We start from the raw sequence: 19,404 nt of genomic DNA, 5'->3' as shown, positions 1-19,404 counted from the left end.
TGCTGTTTCAAAAATCTAAATTTGAAGAGCTAAGCATATAATATTTAGTGATAGCTAAATATAAATTTACACTGCAACAATACAAAAGAAGTAAATATAAATATATAAGAAGTCAAATATAAACAACCTACATATCATAAGCAAAATCATCATTAATTTGGCAAAAGTTACAACCACATATCTAACCAAAAGCGGTCGTATATTTCTAAAATAAGTTCAAATGTTATAAGCTAACTTGTGAAATGCAATAGCCTCAGCAAGTAAATTATGCTCATAAATAAACCTACATAATGTCTGCAAATTCAAGAAATAAGATCAAGTCAATATATAAAACTAAAAATAACAATTCTAAAATGGCTAAATTAGTCAATGTAAAGAAGATATCATAATTAAAAATAACTTAACTTACCAAACTTCACATGTAATAATATTAGCCAATCGTAGCACATCATATGATACGATATTCTTGACACTGCTTCCAGTACAGGTTGCTGGTGGCTGGGGTGTATAGACAGTTACATTATCAGATTTCTTGGCACGAGAAAGGGCCACATATAATTGACCATGAGAAAAGCAAGGTTGTGGCAAGTATATCAGTACTTGGCTTAATGTTTGCCCTTGAGACTTGTTTATTGTCATAGCAAAACTTAACTTCAGTGGGAATTGCTTGCGTTCAAACTGAAAAGGATACTTACAAGAAGATGAGGGTCTTAAGTTAACCCGTGGCACAAAATATAAGGTCCCTTTATAATGACCTAATACTATTTCACAAATAATTGAATTAGGAAGAAAGCGTCTACAGATAAGACGAGTGCCATTACACATGCCCTTAGAAGGCGCTAAATTGCGCATCAAAATAACAGGGCTTCCTATCTTCAGTTCAAGCTGTTGAGGACTCATTCCTCCCGGACAAAGCGTGTTTAGAAATTCAGTAGGATACAGTGTACAACTGTCATCAAGTATTGAATCATAGCTTTCATACACAGTAGATGTGCCTGGAAACAATTTAATCATATATTCATTGATGGTATCAACATCCTCATTCATTGGTGTAAGAATTGCACGTTCATTAAAAATATTGCTATCAAACCCAGGAACAGAAATTTCAGGGAAAATTGTAGCAGCCAACTCAGAAACAGGATCATCATTCATAGCATAATACCTAATAATGTGTTGTGGAATCTGAACATAAGCACTTTCAACTAACTATAATTGTCCATTTCCAAGAGCAAGCAAAAAAGCTGAATACACCAGATCTTCTCTAGCTCTTATGTTTTCTGTTAATCGGAATTTTGTCAAAATAGGCCAAATGTAGGAACTAAGAACACTTACACCAACAGCTTCCTTTTGTGTACGACGAGGCAGAATAGGCAACACTTGCCTAAAATCCCCTACAAAAACAATTACCTTCCCACCAAAAGGCTGATCAGGATAACAAAGATCCCGAAGTAATAGATCTAATGATTCAATGTTTTCTCGCCGTGCCATTGAAGCCTCATCCCAAATAATAAGAACAACCTCTTTTATCAAAGCAGCCAAACTTCCTTGCTTAGGAACATCACAAGCAAGTGATATTTCAGAATCTAATGGTATCTTAAATCTTGAGTGTGTTGTTCTGCCAGAAGGAATATTAGATGCTGCAATACCTGATGTAGCTGTTGGCAAAACTATTTTTCCTGCCAAACGGACCTCAGCATATAAAACATTATATAAGAAAGTTTTCCCAGTTCCACCAGGACCATCCACAAAGAAACACCCTGGTTTGCCATCTTGAATATAACACATAATACTGTTAAATGCAGCTGCCTGAGCTGCATTTAATTTGTCTCGACAATCAAGACACTCTGGAGGAATAGGTGCTTCTAACGCATCTGCAATATCTCTTGTCACACGCATCCCATCTTGCGCTTCCTCTACTAAGTGGCCTAATTCAAAATATTCCAACGTTTTCCCCATTGCTTCTAAGCTGCTCTTTAACTCTTTCACAGTCAAACTCTTTACTTTAGATGGGCAGTCTGGATATTTATGCTTGAAGTCTTCAGATAAAGAACTATAGAAGCGCAACCAAAGTGCATTTGGATTACTTGGCTGGCAGAATATTAACAGGGTTGCAAAGAGTTGCCTCATCTCTGAAGGCATTTGAGCTTCTGCTGCCTCCTCCAAACATGCAGTGATGGCATTGTCTTCTTGAAACAATCCCAGCTTAATAGCAGCTTCTTGAAATGTTGAGTATAAAACTCCACAAACAGTTTTTAGATGGTCAAATGAAATAGGACTTTTAACTTTACCCAGCAACAAGTGCAAGAAGAAACGCTCACCTTCTGAAGGAACAACAAAAGCCATCCGACCTACATTATTCTTTTTATAACTTCTCTTAATCCACTCCTTATTGCTGCTATCCCATCTGTATTCTGTAATCATTCCAGTATATGTAAGGCCTGTGCCTCTAGGCAGAGATGCATTTTTGCTAAAAAATTCAGTCAAAGCAGTTTTTCACCTCTTTTCATTTCCAATGACTGAATCAAGCTGTTCATGAGCCCTCATGTAAACAGTTTGCATATTTTACATGTGCACAGGTAACAACATGACTGAAGGGGTCATCTCAAACAAATCAAACCCAAATATTCTCCAGGCTGCCTCACATGGAGAAACCCATCTACCAGCCTGAAAATTCTCAATCTCATCTACACCTTCATTGCCTTCTCCAGCAACATTAAAAGAAACACGGTCATGGCCCTTATAGACATACTCATACAAATATTTCACTGCTTGAATAGTAGAGCACACCTCAACATTTAAATGGCAATCAAATAATAAAGATAGGTATGGATTATATGGGATAACCCATCGATTATCAAGATTAGCACCATGAATCCTAACATGTTCTCCTGTGTTCCGCCTTCTATATAATGGATAACTATCCTCATTAGTAGTAGTTTCTTCTACATATGACTTTGGATAATTATATTTACAAGCAAATTCATCCTTAACTTTCTTTTTCATGCACCCACACTTTGGATTTAAGCTACCACAAGGGCCATGCATCATGTGCTTGAGTATAATTTTACGCAACTGAGGAGAATCAGTAGAAGGTATTTCTGCACTAACAAATGTATCATAATCTGCAGGACCAGTAAGCTTGTACCCATGATCTAAGATAATAAGAAAATGAGCATGTGGGAGACCTCTTTTTTGGAACTCTACAACATACACCATAGCCACTAACCTTTCCAAAAACTTGCTCTTCTGTGATTTGCTTTTTCAAAGCAATTAATTTACTTCTGAATACACGAGCAACAACATCTGGACGATCAGCTGCAGTTTCAGTGTCAGCAAGTTCAGCTGTTATCTCTGGCCAGTTAGCGTTACATGTCATAGTAACAAAAAGATCAGGCTTGCCAAACCGCTGAACAAGTGCCATAGCATTTAAATAGCGTTTTTTCATATCACGGGGCCCACCAATGAAAGAAGGTGGCAAAATAACTCGTCGGCCAATATTGTTTGCACTTTTCTCTCCATCATCAACAGTGTCTAGGATACCCTGATACATATCTACTCTGATTGTTTGCTGATTCCTTCTAAAAAAATCAAGTCTAGTATTTTCAATCTTCACATACATATCAACAATGTACTGTTGGAAACAGCGACCTCCAAGAAGAAGCATGTTCCCTGGCCTGATCTGCAACTTATAAGCATAATATTCTCTAGCAGAAATATGCCTGTTAGAGGTGCCTGAACAGTCTGCTGAACCTGTATGTCAAAAAAGACGCCACATTAGTTAAGTTATAAATTAATGCACATATGAGAGCTAAATGAACTAAATTAACAACGTGCAACTGAAAACCTACGATTAGCCTCTTGTTCTAATAAACTATCTTCTGAATGAACGACACATGAAGAAACAGGACTAACGTCCATTAAAGCCTTCTTCTGTGTACTTTTATAAGTTTTTCTCAAACCTTGAGTCCAGCCACAGTCACCATATGGGAAGAGCAGAGGGTACTGCAATGGGTCATAGCATCCATAATAATGACATATTCGATGCTTCCTAGTAGACTTCCCTGATACAATTATATGCGGACCACTATACTCGCTTGAAGACATGCTATCTGGCCATATAGCAGCAACCTCATCAGTGGAAGGTGCATTATACACTCGCTGGTCTAACACTGTGCTTTGACTAATGACAATCTGTGTACTATGGGTAACAGTAAGATCTCGCAATGACCTGAAGAATCGAGCATACGGATTTATACTTGTAACGCGCATAAGTATGTCTACTATGTCTCTCCTAACTTCAAGGAACACTTTTGATCTTGTCACAGCTTCAAACCGTGCATCATAGAAGTAAAGCTGCAAGTACTTAGGCTTTTCATTTCCAGGAAGTAAATCAGGCAAATTGTGATAGATCTGCCCATGCAGCAAAAAGACATAAATTCCCTTTTCAGTCTTTGCATTATAATCACCTCCAAGTGAGCAAAATGCAAACAAACTATTGTACATGCGAACATATTGTCTAAAGTGCAATGCATCCTCGTCTTGAGATGTAAAGAGTCGATGAAGTTCAGGAGGAAAATCGTTTGAAGCAATCTTAATACTTCCATTCCCACAACAAAAATGGAGCCATTTATATTGAAATTTCTTAGCTCCGCATTTAAGACAGACATGAGGAGCCTCCATCTGTAACGAAGCTGTTGGAAGTGGCTGGCCAATTGCAGCAAGTGGTTCTTCTGGAAGCAATATTTAAAAATCAACAACTGGCTAACTCAAATAGTATATACTAATCAAATAAAGAATGAACTAATATGCATACTCTTCTTTTTTGGAGCAGGTGTCTTCTTTTTGGCTTCCTTAGGCTGTCCTAGTTTAGCTTGATTTCTAAGTGCACCCTGCGCACTGCTCTCTCCAACCTCACTAATGTCACAAATACAAACACAACAATAAGACAAAGAACTTGTAAATTCTATTAGCTAATATTAATAGTTAATGGAAAATGACAACCTTACAGAGTCCATTAATGATAATCCATTTATTGGCTCTAAGTAAGTAACAGCAACAATTGCTCCTTCTATAATAAAAAACCTGACACTGTCAAACAAACCACAGTACAAATCTCATCTATAAACTTACACAATTAAACAAAGATACTTACTTGCTTTCCTTGGAGAAGATTGTTTAACTTCCTATCCTGAAACTGTTTTTTTCTTCTTCTTAGTATTAGTACACGCTTTCCTCATAATATTGTCAGCCACCTGATTATCCCCATTGATTGCTCCCTCTATAACATTGTAAATCATAGGTTAGCAATGACTAAACAGATAACACTTAAGCAAAAACAATGCCAGATCAAAAATCTCACTGGATTTCCTTGAATTAGGCTGCTCAGGAGCTGCATTGGCATTTATCTTTTTCTTGCCATTGTTCATGCGTGCCTTCTTTGCATTGTTGTCAACCACCTGACCATCTCTAACAATAATAAACATGTAACTGTAATTTAGTGCTGAACCATTTCACGTATAAAGCTACAAACTTAATAACTCAGCCCAACCTGATTCCACTTAGTTCTGAAAGAGCATCAATTACAAGTGAGCGTTTGCTAGCACGCTGCCTTACGTAAGTCCCATAACTTTTAGCTTTTTCTGTCATATATTTTTAAAGCATTTTAGAAATAATCAGATACAGGACTATTTAAATCCTTACAGAAAAGTTCTATGTAATCTGTGTTTTTTTTAAAGGCTAAATTAAGGCCAAAATCATACCCATGAAATAATAAACTGAGTCAACAACTTGAATTGAAACAAATTAATGTTTGCCCGTATTCTGCAAGGCTTGCAAAATTCAAAAGAAATAAGAATGCATAAATAAAAGAACAGCAACTAATATGTACAACATGATAATAATGAAAGAATACAGCAAGATATACAAAAGAGAGAACCAACATAGATAATTCCATTCAATTAAAGCAACACTGCATTGCATACAAAGACACTGTCTTAAACCATAAGATTACATCCCATTAGCTAACACTACAAAGAAAGGCAAAAGCAAGCTGGGATGACTTAGCAATACAATTTCCACACAAAAAACAACACATTATGCCAACCTAACATAGACTCTTAGATTAAGTACTACAAATTCCCAGCTGAATTACAAGTTTCAATCCAAGCTAATCTAAATCTTCCTACGCTTAAACACAGTTTCCAAGTCATTTGGAACTGGAACAAATAAGCCATCAGGTATCGGAGCAGAGCGTGCAGCAGCATGCTGGCCAAATGAAGAAGAAGCCTTTGGCTTGGCAGGGGCTGCTGGAGGTAAGGCAGGAGTTGGGATCCTATGATAGCCTGACTGAGGCGTGAGGCAGTCACTTCCACCAATATAAGGAGCTAAATGCAGCTCTCCTTGCTTTCCAAGTGCACGTTCCCTAACTGACATATAGCTCTCCCTAGCCAATGCACACTTAATACCAGAGTAAACCCCTTTTCCATAATTAAGATCAATTATGTCGACATTGTAGCGAATGCGCAAGACCTTAACAGCCCGCTTAGCAGCATCTTGCTTTGCTTCCTTGCAAGTACTGGACAAAGCACTAAACACATTCCAAACAAACATTGTCACCAAAAAACACTGTCAGCCAAGACACCCACTTTCCTGCAGAAAGTTCAGCAACCTCCACACCAGAAACCCTTGATTTAGTTGCAACAACCAAAACACGCAACACATCTATGTAGTTAATGCATATGCACTTATCTCCAGTAAGCTTGGCTGGCGGAACAGGCCACTTAGCCACACCCTTTGGCAAAGGCTTATTCTGCGAGTTCAATGCAATGCGCTTCATCTCATAAAGAAAAGCACATAAATCAAGCCTATACATAGCATCCGCAGTTAAATCATGAATCAGCAACCCATTGTCTGCTCGTAAAAAACGAACAGCTTGTTCAGCAGCATTTTCACGGGAAGCATCCAAGGTCAGAGCAGAGCCACCCTCAAACGTATAAGGGGAGAGAATACAACCAGTCACAAGAGAAAGTTCAACAGCATTCCCAGATTCACCAGTTAAACGGTAAACAGGTGGTGCTAGCTTTAGGAAATCAATAACCTGATTCAACAAGCATTGAAAAGAAATGGCAACTTTCAATGGCTCTGTCCCCATAACCTGTGGCCATGATCAATGTATACCATCAGAAGCTAAGCAGCCACAAAACATCACCTAAGCAACTTATAACCCTTAGAAATGCTCTAATGTACACACATAGCTTCACTATATAAACCCGACCACACCCTTAACAAATAATCCTTATGGTAACCACGCATGCATACCTACTAACAGCAATCAAACTAACATCTCATAGCACTATAAGAACATAGAAGACAAAAACCCTAAAACAAATCAAGATATACTGTAACACAATCACACCTTATTCAGATTAATCTAAATAGCAACACAAATAAGAAAGCATAAACACATATAGCAGGTTCTGAAGCACCAAAAACTGCCACCTTAGATGCTGGATACCTACATAAACAACCAAAAACAACAAAGAACAAATTAACCAAATATCCTTTAAGCAACCCAGAATATAAGCAAAACAATAGATTACAACATAGCAAAACAAAGCAATGACCATAATCAGAACCTAAAAAAAAAAACAATAATCAACCCAACAAAATTATTTACATAGCATCCCACACAACCAGCACAAAAAAAAAGGTAAACAAACTAAAAACAGTCAGCATAATAAAACCAACAAAATTATTTGCATAATATATACCAACAAATATGCACTATAACAATATTATTAATTCAAAAGATCAAAAATTTTGATTTCCTTGACTAAGCAATTATCAAAATAATGCTAATCTAAACAATGATCAAATCATCATCTGATATAATAACAAATAGAAGCATCAAAACCAGATATAAATTTGTCCATCCATAAACCCCTTAAATTCATAAACAAAAATAATCAAAAGTCCATATTGCAAGTTCAATCAGTACAAGCTTTGGTTATCAATGAATTTGTTCTTTGAAAGTCAATAATTTGAGCCCAATTTTAATGTGATATCAGAGCAGTACATCAAGAGGTAATACAATATTGTTTCTGTACAATGCTGTGCAATTTAAGTCAAATTAGTGAACATTGTATAGCATAATAATTGAAAATAATCTAATATGTTATTACCAAATTCTTATATTTTCCTTTCACCCCCCGTTTTTTTCCCCTTTTTCTTGCCTTTGTTTTGGTAATTAGTCACCATAACATAAGTGGCTTTTATACATGGCAACACCACAGCATAAGACCTTCAAGTACAAGATCAAGTAGCATGCGAAGACACCTGAAAATCCACTGAATAATAACTTGGGAGATACAACCCACCTTAATATCTAGATTATAGCCGAATAACCACTGGATAAGCAATTGCACCTTACTTGGAACTCCCAAAAACAATCTCTTTCTGCACCTCATCTTATTATCCAGCTAATAGCCAAATAACCACAATATAATGGGCTACATTACTTATTATCTACACCCCTTTTACAATGGAACTTTTTTTTGAAACCAAAGACATACATAATACAAATTCATCAGTAGTACATAATACAAAAATAGTAATTAGTATCAATCCAATATTCTGTACAAATTCATTAGCAATTCTCTAACAGCAATGTTAAGCAATTCTCTGACAGCAATGTTAAATGACATGCAATCAGAAATTCTCAACTAATAATAATAAAACAATAAGACCATGCTAATCAAAATGTTTAAATTATACATTATACAAGCAATATTATATAATTATGCATCAAAAACAAACATAATGAGATAATAATGAGATGAAGATTCTCTAACAGCAATGTTAAATGACATACAATCAGAAATTCCCGACTAATAATAAAACAATAAGACCATGCTAATCAAAATGTTTAAATTATACATTTTACAAGCAATATTATATAGTTATGCATCAAAACAATCATAATGAGATAATAATGAGATGAAGATTTAATACAATGTGTAAATCATTTTATACATTGACAAGAAAACCCAACATCAAACCCAATATTTTTATGCAATTTGATTCAAGATTACAAGCAAAACCAAAATCATAAGTACACAAAACATATCAAGAAAATCAGTAGCTTTCTCTATGCACTAATCCTAAGCTAAACTTGATTGTCTTCATAAAACCACGTGTAAACATCTTCAATCTACCATCTCTTCAACTTGTCACCACACGTGTACCTCCATCACCTGCCAGCACACCAAAAAGTTTTTTTTTTTTTTGTAAAGAAAGAAGCAGCAAGAAAGCAAGAGGGCAAAAAAGGAAGAGAACCATTGCAGCAGAACAAAAAAAAAAATGTGACAGGGGCAAATCCGTCCTCACACTGTTCATAAGGAAAATCCTAAAAGCAAAAATTCCCCACCCCAATTTGGCTTTTATAAAGGGTTATGGTGTTATTTACTAATTTTAGCCATTGTTTTTTATAACGTATTAATAATATATGTCGTTAAATAAATACTAATCCCTCCTTTTCATAATGTTAGTCCTATATACTATTTTGGGTGTTTTAAAAAGATCTACCCATATTAAATATATTTCATTTATAACTTGATTTTTTTGTGGATTGATGACATGACTCTAAGTAAGGAAAATTTTACCTTAAATTATGCAATTATGACTTGTGCTTTCCTAATGAAAAATAAAAAAAGTTAAATAAGGTAAACAAATTATGAAATTTGTTGTACTTTATTATTAAATTCCAAATATATTTGTTTTCTTATTTTATGTGATTGATTTCATATGGGACTAACATGATGAAACGGAGGGAGTAATAAATAAGGCCCTGTTTTGTTCACCTTAAAAAATAATATTAAGTAAAAATAATTTCAGTTCAGTAAAAATAAGTTCAGTTCATTAAAATTAATTTCAGTTCAGTAAAAATAATTTCAGTTCAGTAAAAATAAGTTCAGTTCAGTAAAAATTCAGTTTTCTTAAAGAAGAATTATAATAGAAAATCAGTAAAAATAATATCAGTTCAGTTAAAATAATTTCAGTTCAGTAAAAATAAGTTCAGATCAGTAATAATAATTTCAGTTAAACAAAATTAAAGTGAATCAAACAGGGCCTAAGTCTTATGTCTAGGCAGCCATATTGTGTGACCACGGTTATTTATAAAAATAATCATTATATGTTAGTATGAGTAACCACATCAATCTTCCCATAAGAATAACCCCAATATAATATACGAAGTACAAGTAATATCAATTAATTAGAAATATAAGTAATCTCATTTGTTTGTTCGATTAACCCTTTTTCTTTTATTTTGACTATTAAAGTAATAAATCCCCTTGTTTATAAGAGTACCCCATTTTTCCGTTGAAGTAACCCCTTATCCAATAAGGTAACCCCATTTGATCATCGCCACCACCCCAGTAATTAATTAATTGATTATATATGAGGAAAATTTGCAAATTCTAGCCATTTAAAGTTCGTATTTTGCAAATTGCAGCTTTTTTTTTTTTTTTTTTTTTTTTTTTTTTTTTTTTTTTTTTGCAAATTGCAGCCCAAAAGTTCGTATAAATTGCAGCCCAATTCAACCTTTACATCGATTTACACGTCGAAAAATCTTCGGTTAAGGTTTTAGGGGTCATTTTAGTTCTTAAGGGACCTAATTGAGCTCGAAATTAGCAAAAAAATTAACATAAGTGCCTTGTTTTGCGTAACAAAAATATATCAATTTGTGAGAAACTGTAAAAATGAGACACTTACGTTATTTTTTTTGCTAATTCCGAGCTCAATTCGAATCCTTAAGGACTAAAATAGCCCCTAAAACCTTAAACAAAGATTTTTCGACAAGTGAACTGATAAAAAAGTTGAATTGGGCTGCCATTTACAATTTATACAAACTTTTGGGCTACAATTTGCAAAAAATAAAAAATTAAATGGCAGCAATTTACAAAATACAAATTTTAAATGGTTGTAATTTGCAAATTTTCCTATAAATGAAGTGGTCATATTATATGGTTAGCCACATATAAGAATCTAATATATATATATATATATATATATATATATATATATATATATATATATATATATATATATATATATATATATATATATATAAAGGGGAGTTTTTCTCTGAGTTTTTAGAGAGCCACGTAGGATTTAATTTTCTTAGTGCGTCATGTAGGATTATAAATTTAAGTTGTAACCAATTAAATAAGAGATTATTAATTTCTTTTACAATTAAATAATTCAAATGTCATGTAAGCAAAATTGACGAATGAGATACCAAAGTTTAGATTAATTAAATACTAAATATTATCTTTTGAGATTAGGAATTTTATCTAATTTTGTAAAGCTAATATAATAACAAAAATCACATAAATATGAAAAATATTTTTTAAGAAAAATACTAACAAACCGTGCATTGCACGCGCTTCATCTAGTTAATTTTAATTATAAAGTTTCATAATATCAACTATTCACAAAGTCTTATATGTGGCTAGCCACATGGTGTAGTCGCTTCACATAATCACATGTAGGGGTGAAAGTAATTCGAATTAAAAACGAACCAAACAAAAAACCATACCGAATTAGTAATTCGGTTTGGATTTTTTTTGAATTCGTGTTGGAAAAATTAAAGAATATGGATTACGGATTGGATTCGGTTTGGGGTTTAATAAAACCGAAAACCGAATCACTAACCGAATTTCAACCCAATACTTGTAGCCCAATTTCTTTTTTTAAATTATCCAACCACTTTCCCTTTCCATATATAAACTTTGAAAAAAAAACTAATTCTCAATTCTCCTTTTCTCAATATTTTACTCTCTCACAAAAATGTAGTTAACAAGAAATTATTGTAGGGATTTTTTGGGTGAAGTTCGAGTTTCGGGTTTGAATTTTGCAAAAGAAGGGAACAAATTTCGATTTAGATTGGATTCTAATTTGAAAACCGAATTAATTGGTTTGGATAGGGTTGAATTGAATCTTAATTCGATTTGGATTCGGATTGAGATTTCCGAAACCAAATTAATTCGGATTGGATTTGGTTTTGGCTATAATCCAAACCGCAAACCGAACTTTCACCCCTAATCACATACAAGACAATTAATTAAGGAATAGGGGGCAAGGTTACAATGATGAGCAAGTGGGGTTACCATAACGCGTATGTAGGTTACTTAAATGTGATATAAGGGTTTAAAAAAAATGTTTAATACAAAATAATAGGAGTTACTTGAATGAAAAAATGAAGTTACTTATTTGTAAATTACTTGAATTCATTCGTATAATGAATTTGGGTTACTTTTATGAACAACATGAAGTTACTCTTATAAAAAAATGAGGTTAGTCATACATATAAATGAAGATTACCATTATAAATTAATGTGGTCAAATCGTGTGGCTAGCTACATACAAGACTTACTCTCAACTATTATATTTATTGTATATCTATAAGTTTAGGTCAGTACATTAACATGTGTGTTAAGTTGATTATTTCATTTATTTTGGAATAAAATAGGGTAACATGCTATGCTTCGTAAGGCAGAATCTAAAGGTCTCTCCTCCTGCGTGTGAACAGGTGTTGAATGTGCTTTCTGCATTCTGTGATATTTCAGGACAAATGCTTAATTTGCAGAAGTCATTTGTCAAGTTTAGTCCTAATACTCCAGAGGATTATCGGGCTTATCTTTCTGGTTGTTTGAAAATGCGTTCTGAATCTAGATTGGGTTCTTATCTGGGGGTTCCTATTGATTTAGGCCGTAGTAAATGCTCTGAGTTTGGGTTCCTCTTGGACAAGGTGGCCGAACGCTTACAGGTCTTTGCTGCTCTGCAGCTTTCGCCGGCGGCGAAGCTTGTTATAATAAACTCAGTGCTCATTGCCTCCTTTAATAATATTTTGTCTGTTTTCAAAATTCTCGATTCTATATGTTCAAAAATGGATAATTTGTTAGCCAGGTTTTGGTGGAAGTCCTCTTCTTCTAATCGAGGATTAGCTCTTCGTTCTTCGTTGTTGCTCCATCTTCCAAAGGGTTTAGGAGGATTGGGAATTCGCAGTATTGCCCCTTTTAACTCTTCCTTGTTGGCTAAGCAGAGTTGGAGGCTTATTCTGTGCCCTTAATTGTTGGTTTCCCGGCTTCTGTTTGCGAAATATCCGACCCTTCATTCCATAGGTTCGATCTCGGTTTCTCGTCCCTCTTGGGGTTGTAGGAGTCTTGTGTCGGGATTTTCAGTGTTGTCGAAGGGTCTATTTTGGAAGGTTGGTTCAGGGTCTTGTGTTCGTATTTTGGAGAATTCCTGGGTTCCGGGGGGGGGGGGGGCTGGTTCATTTTAAGGTTCTTCCGGCTGAGTCGGTTCGACTGACTCTTGTGTCTTCTTTACTTGATCCACGTTCTTGCGCGTGGGATGCTTCTGTTATTCATGGCCTGTTTGATTCTATCTCTGCTGCTAGAATTCTTTCGTTGGATCGGCCAGTGTGGTTGATGGATGATTTTGTGTACTAGAAGTTCATTAGGGATGGTTTTTTTTTCAACAAAATCTGGTTACACACTTCTTTGTGAGCCTAGGGTCTTGTCTAGTAGTCAATCTCAAGTTTCTCCATCATGGTGGAGGAAGTTTTGGGCTTTACCAATTCTTCCTAGATGGAAAATATTTGGTTGGAAATTGCTGCATGACGCTCTTCCTTTAGCGACTATTCTTCATGCTCGAGGTCTCCCTATTGATCCAGTTTGTGCTTTTTGTCATGTGGAAGTGGAATCTGTGTCTCATACATTCAGAGATTGTCCTGTTATCTGCAGTCTTTGGCTTCCTGAAGCGTTGGGCATTCAATGGGATCTTATGCAATTTCCTTCGTTTGGTGTTTGGTTCTTGCGTACAATTTCTCATTTTTCGTCATTAAAGGATTGGAAGGGTATTGCTTCATTATTTGCTCTTCTCTAGGCGATTTGGATTTCTCGTAATCATCCGAGGTTTAGGAAAGTTGTTTGGTTGCATGGGACTATCATTGGTTTGGCGTCAGAGTGGTTGCTTCGTGCTATGCAGGCTCAAACTTGGAAGAGGTATTCGAAATCTACTTGTTTGGTTTTTTTGGAGGCTAAGCAGGATGTCCGGTGGCATTGTCTGCGAGGGTTACCTAATATCTCTCCAACGACTTGTTTAATCATAGATGGGGCCTGGGATTGTTCTACTTATAGGGCCGGAGCAGGCTGGCTAGTCCGTGAGCTTTATTCTTCTGAGGTACTAGGAGGTGGATGTCGGGCTTTTATGGCAAGTCCAGCGTTGCAGTCTGAGCTTCAAGCTTGTGTTTGGGGTTTGGAGTTTGCTATCCATAGAGGCTTCTTGAAAATCCAGGTTTATACAGATTGTGCTGCCCTCCTTGCTCTTTTTCCTTCTTCTGGGTCAATGGAAATTTCGGCTTGGTGGCTCATTCAAGAGATGCGGGCTTTAGTTCATTCCCTTTTGGTTTGCCAGGTTCAAAAGGTTCCTTGTTTGTGGGTTACTCCTGCTCACTGGTTAGCTGGTTGGGCCCGACGTCGTCAGTTGTTGTATTTTTTGTTTTAGTTTTTCGTTGACATATGTTGTATTTGTTTGTTTTCTTTTATTTGATAGCTCTTCGTCAAAAAAAAAATAAAATAAAATAAAATAACATAAAACTGATCAAATCTCATAAAGCAACACTGTGTTTATTTCATTGATCATAACTTGTAAGTAACACTACATCAACAACATTAAAAAAAAAAAACCGATAAAATTCTTAAACTAGTCCATCATTATCTTCCATAGAAACAATCCAAATCCAATGATATAGGAATCATAATTATGGAGAAGAGAAAGAGAAAGAGAAAGAGAATAGTTTAAAAATGCCCATACGTTTGCTAAACCCACTCCCCTCAAATCCTTCCCAAATGCCAACGCAAAGAAAAGATCCAAAAAGTAGCGTAAGCGCCAAACTCATTCACATTTTCTCTCTCCTCCTATCTCCATCAAACGGTTGACACTACACTTCATCCACCACACTCAATCTCAACCGCTGATTTCCCAATTACCTCTATTCCTTTGTTTCATGACCCTTTGTCCCCTTGTATGAGGCGTTGCTTTGTTGTTGAATTTTAAGTTGCAGTTTGTTTAAGTCTCCTTTAATTTTCCTTTATTTTCTCTCTTAAATTTAATGAAAATTCCCCTATTAATTTTTGAGAATCCAAACACACCTTTTCTTTTCCTTTTTCCTCATTTTTATTGTTCTCTTTCCCTCCAATTATACTTAGCTCTCTCTTATAATGGTAATGCCAATCATTCACCTAAACACACCTTTTCTTTTTACTTCTTTATTCTTGTTATTATTATTTTTATTATCTTAATTATTGAATGTACAATCTCACTTTTATATACACACATTAAATTGTATACATACATTTAGCTAAATAATAAAAAGATTTACACCCACCTCAAATTTTATTCATTCCCATAATCTCATATTTTCATCATCAGCGGCAGCAATGTCAATCCCTCCATGGTTAGAGCCAATGCTAGGCACTACATTCTTCCACATTTGCCGAATCCACGGCGACGCCGCTAGGAGCGAATGTAACATGTTTTGTTTGGACTGCCATTGTGATGCTTTCTGCTACTATTGCCGATCATCCCGGCATAAGGATCATCAAGTCATCCAGGTTGGTTACTTTTTTCGAATTCATTATTATTTTAATTAATGGAAATGTGACTATTAATTACGGACAGAGAGCCAGGGCGGGGTCACCCCCTCACCCTACTCCTATCCCATTATTATGGGTATGATAATACTGAATACGATAATGCTGTTAATTTATAAATGTATAAATGATTTTGTAATAGATAAGGCGATCGTCGTACCACGATGTAGTAAGAGTAGGAGATGTACAGAAGATGATGGACATAAATGGAGTACAAACGTATGTGATTAACAGTGCGAGAGTAATGTTTCTAAATCAAAGGCCTCAACCTAAAGCTGGTAAAGGTGTTGCTCATTTGTGTGAGATTTGTGGGAGAAGTCTTTTAGACCCTTTTCGCTTTTGCTCTTTGGGTTGCAAGGTATAATTATTTTTTACTCCATTCTTTTTTTAAAAAAAAAAAAATCTTTGCACATAATTAAGTGAATGAAGTTTTTTTCAAGTCCTTTTTAATTTTATTGTTGCAATTTTTTTTAAAAAAATATAAATATAATTACTATTTGTACTCGAGTATATGGTAATTAATTAATTATTGTCTTGAAAAATCTTAGCCCGAAATTAATTATTCTGTACATTTTATTTTATAGAGAAGCTCAAGAGAATTATTTTCTTTTATATTGGCATTCTCATTGTAGTAATTATAAAAAGGGGGGGGGGGGTTAAATTAGGATAATACTTGAATTAAAAAAAAGTTGTATATCACATTCATGATATAATACGATTGTGAAATTCAATTAAATTTTTATAAAATGTATAATTAGTTAATTAATTATTAAATAATGTTGATTAAAATGTAATATTGACAACCCATCTAATGGTGATGATCTCATGCCCACATGGATCATGAAATAAATGACCCACATGATGCAAGTCTTTAAAAGGGAAATGAAAAAAAAAAGGAGGAAATAAAAAGATAAATCACCATCATATATAATAAGTTGATTGGAGTATTATTATGTATAAAGTTCACCATTGATGATCATTAACAATCCTCACATGCATTGTCACACCATTGCTATCTCCATCATGCAACCTAACCAAATAACAAATACTTATTATATTTAACATTGTTAACGTAAAGTTGAGTTTCTCTACATTTTTGGAATTTCTTTTTTAGTACTTGTGTGTTTGCTTGCCTTGGCTATTTTTGATGTGTTATAACTTATTATGTCATATCAAGTGGTAATTTGTTATGATCAAATTCTTGCTAACACTACAAATTTTACATTTTCTTATAAATTCTTATTTACATTTTCAAGTAACCCCATTTTAGGGCTCTCCCATATAATAACCATGACTTATGCTCCATTTTTTCAAGCTCTCCCGTTTTCTTTAGCTTATGCTATATACTATTTCTTAGTCACTTACAGTCTGTTCTATTTTGACAATAGTCACTATCTCACAAGAAAAAGTTAAAACAAGAATAACTTTTAAAGACAAAAGAAGAAAAATGGTGTATTATACAACCACTCTAGCAACTTAAGATGGGTGGTTATACTAATTGGATATGTATTGATCAATAATGTTCGATATTTCAAATGATTACTCCAATAATATACTTCACCTAATGTGTGACCATGTCCTTGATAGATCTTATTGTTTATTGCTTAAATTTAATATGATTATGTTTTTAATATTTTAATTTTGATGGATTGAAATGGTTTTAGCTTGTAGGAGTGAGAAGGAATGGAAATGCAAGCTTTGCTATAGAAGGGAACAATAATAAAGGTGAAGTAGGAATATCAATGACAATGAATAGTAATACAAATACATCAAGTAGGAGAGAAAGAGAAGCTTTGCGTGAAGGCTCACAACAAGACATTTACCCGCCCACGCCGCCTCCACCTCCTTCTAATTCAAGAAGAAGAAAAGGAATTCCTCACCGAGCACCTTTTAAGTCTTGATTTATTACTTAATTAATTAATTAATCAATTTAACCTTGTTAATTAATCATTTACCTACTGCTAATTATGCTTTTATTTCTACCCTTTTCCATCTTCTTTTTGTGTTTTTGTATCATAATTGTGAAAAAATAAACCATTCTTATTATTGACCGGGGTGCAAAATGTAAAATTGTATTTTGCACCAACTTATAATTTTACATAGAAATTGTTGTAAATTGAGGAATTATTACTTGGGATTTAATTTGGAATGTAAATGTTGTGTTATGGCTACAAATCTTATTTATATAGAATGTTAAGGATAATTAAAGATTATAGACTATGAGGTATTGAGAAGAGGAGAAATTTGATTTGTTTTACCTTAGTTTCAACATTTTCTTTAATTTTTTTTTTCAAATTCTATTAATAGCGGGCACACTTAGATGATGCCATACGACATATACATTACACGTGTCACGGAAAATCAAGTACATTCTTATCTCTCATTGTATTATATTCACACATCGCTTCAGTATACACATGTATTGTTGATATATTTAGTATATAATCTATGTGATATCTTTTCTTTTTTTCATCATTTATTGCAAAATTAGGCTTTTTTTTTTACAAGACAAATTTCGTATAGGTTATATCTTATATGACTAATAGATAGAGACTAATATGAATATAACATCAACATATTAATGAGTGGTGAAGAAAAAATTGTCTATCACTTGTTCAATTTCTTATATATGGATCAAATACCTTATACTAGCGACTATAGAATAAAAACTATATTCAATAGGATAATTAAAGACTATGGTAACCCCTCACCCAATCTTGAAGAGAAATTTAATCACAAATACTCGGATACACTTAGATACTGCTAAAGTTATGCATACATAACATTCGTTCCACATGAAGTATATGTACCCATTGTGTGTTATGCAAGCAATGTTTGAGCATACAAATGCTTGAGTGCATAATTGAATAGATATTGTATCTTTATTATTCTTTTGTCATTTTAGTTTCTATATATAATTCTTATGATTAAATTAATAAATTCTCTTACTTTTATATTAACATGGAGAATTATTGCTTTTTGAAACTTAAGTTAAACTTATTTAAATCTCATGGTACCTTGATAAAATAATTGAATACCATATGTCATTATACATAATTAAAATTTTCCATTTAATAATACACAAAGGATTTATTATGGTTATAAGGTGGACACTTTGAAATTGTTAATAAAAAAAATATAATAAAGTAAAATCCTAATATGAAATCGGGTTCTGTGGTTTCTTAAAAGGGCCCACAACCACATGGGCCGTTTACACTAAAGTCCAATTGCTCTAATTAAGTTGTTTTATTGTAATTAGTATACACTAGACCCTAGTGTAGGTACCATAACCTACACCCCCTACAAAACGCAGCGTTTTGCGTTTTTCCCCTACCCCCACAAACTACAGTAACTACCCCCACTAACCACAGTAAAAAAAAAAAACTATCCATATCAAATTATTCTCTCTCTAAAAACCATCTTCTTCATTTTTGTAGAATTTCTCTCTCATCAACACCGTCGAATCGGAACGAAATTCTCTTCAAATTATTGCAAAATTGCTTCAAAACACTTCATAATTACTTCAAATGTCTGATATTCGAGATGAAATTAAACAATCGCAGCAGCATTTTGATAAAGAGTAAGTAATTTTGTTCATTTGATTACGATTTTAGTACAATTTTTGTATGAAGCATAATTTTGGTTCTTTTCCTTGTGATTGTAGAGTGATTTTGCAAAAAAAACGCTT

The 19,404-nt window shown here is 34.0% G+C and overlaps 3 protein-coding genes across 3 annotated transcripts; 2 read left to right on the top strand and 1 right to left on the bottom strand.

The window, feature by feature from the left end:
- Positions 1 to 216: 216 nt before the first annotated feature.
- LOC110734673 lies at positions 217 to 5,646 on the bottom strand. The gene is made up of 10 exons (XM_021914814.1): positions 5,549 to 5,646; positions 5,338 to 5,466; positions 5,002 to 5,088; positions 4,814 to 4,914; positions 3,849 to 4,730; positions 3,227 to 3,750; positions 2,567 to 3,138; positions 1,333 to 2,467; positions 410 to 1,206; positions 217 to 283 (listed from the first exon to the last, which is right to left on the bottom strand). The coding sequence occupies exons 1-10, from the start codon at positions 5,644 to 5,646 to the stop codon at positions 217 to 219; spliced, it is 4,392 nt and encodes a 1,463-aa protein (XP_021770506.1).
- A 7,878-nt stretch (positions 5,647 to 13,524) lies between these two features.
- On the top strand, positions 13,525 to 14,568 carry LOC110734672. Its single transcript, XM_021914813.1, has 2 exons — positions 13,525 to 13,918; positions 14,027 to 14,568. Exons 1-2 carry the CDS (start codon positions 13,525 to 13,527, stop codon positions 14,566 to 14,568), a joined length of 936 nt encoding a protein of 311 aa, XP_021770505.1.
- LOC110734698 lies at positions 14,192 to 17,952 on the top strand. Its single transcript, XM_021914843.1, has 3 exons — positions 14,192 to 15,677; positions 15,859 to 16,074; positions 17,381 to 17,952. Exons 1-3 carry the CDS (start codon positions 15,504 to 15,506, stop codon positions 17,615 to 17,617), a joined length of 627 nt encoding a protein of 208 aa, XP_021770535.1. The 5' UTR covers positions 14,192 to 15,503; the 3' UTR covers positions 17,618 to 17,952.
- Positions 17,953 to 19,404: the final 1,452 nt, after the last annotated feature.

The sequence above is a fragment of the Chenopodium quinoa genome, unplaced genomic scaffold (genome assembly GCF_001683475.1).
Source record: "Chenopodium quinoa cultivar QQ74 unplaced genomic scaffold, ASM168347v1, whole genome shotgun sequence".
NCBI classification, from domain to species: domain Eukaryota; kingdom Viridiplantae; phylum Streptophyta; class Magnoliopsida; order Caryophyllales; family Amaranthaceae; genus Chenopodium; species Chenopodium quinoa.
This window is presented reverse-complemented; position numbering and strand designations above follow the sequence as displayed.

Bases quoted from the DNA above. Each gene is read 5' to 3' on its own strand.
- LOC110734672 (XM_021914813.1), top strand. From the start codon at position 13,525: ATGGTTTTTTTTTCAACAAAATCTGGTTACACACTTCTTTGTGAGCCT. The intron at 13,919-14,026 runs GTATTGCTTCAT...GTTTGGCGTCAG, and splicing joins GTCATTAAAGGATTGGAAGG to AGTGGTTGCTTCGTGCTATG.
- LOC110734673 (XM_021914814.1), bottom strand. From the start codon at position 5,646: ATGACAGAAAAAGCTAAAAGTTATGGGACTTACGTAAGGCAGCGTGCT. The intron at 3,751-3,848 runs GTAGGTTTTCAG...TTTGACATACAG, and splicing joins ATTAGAACAAGAGGCTAATC to GTTCAGCAGACTGTTCAGGC. The intron at 1,207-1,332 runs GTAAGTGTTCTT...GGACAATTATAG, and splicing joins CACAAAAGGAAGCTGTTGGT to TTAGTTGAAAGTGCTTATGT.
- LOC110734698 (XM_021914843.1), top strand. From the start codon at position 15,504: ATGTCAATCCCTCCATGGTTAGAGCCAATGCTAGGCACTACATTCTTC. The intron at 15,678-15,858 runs GTTGGTTACTTT...ATTTTGTAATAG, and splicing joins AGGATCATCAAGTCATCCAG to ATAAGGCGATCGTCGTACCA. The intron at 16,075-17,380 runs GTATAATTATTT...AAATGGTTTTAG, and splicing joins TTTGCTCTTTGGGTTGCAAG to CTTGTAGGAGTGAGAAGGAA.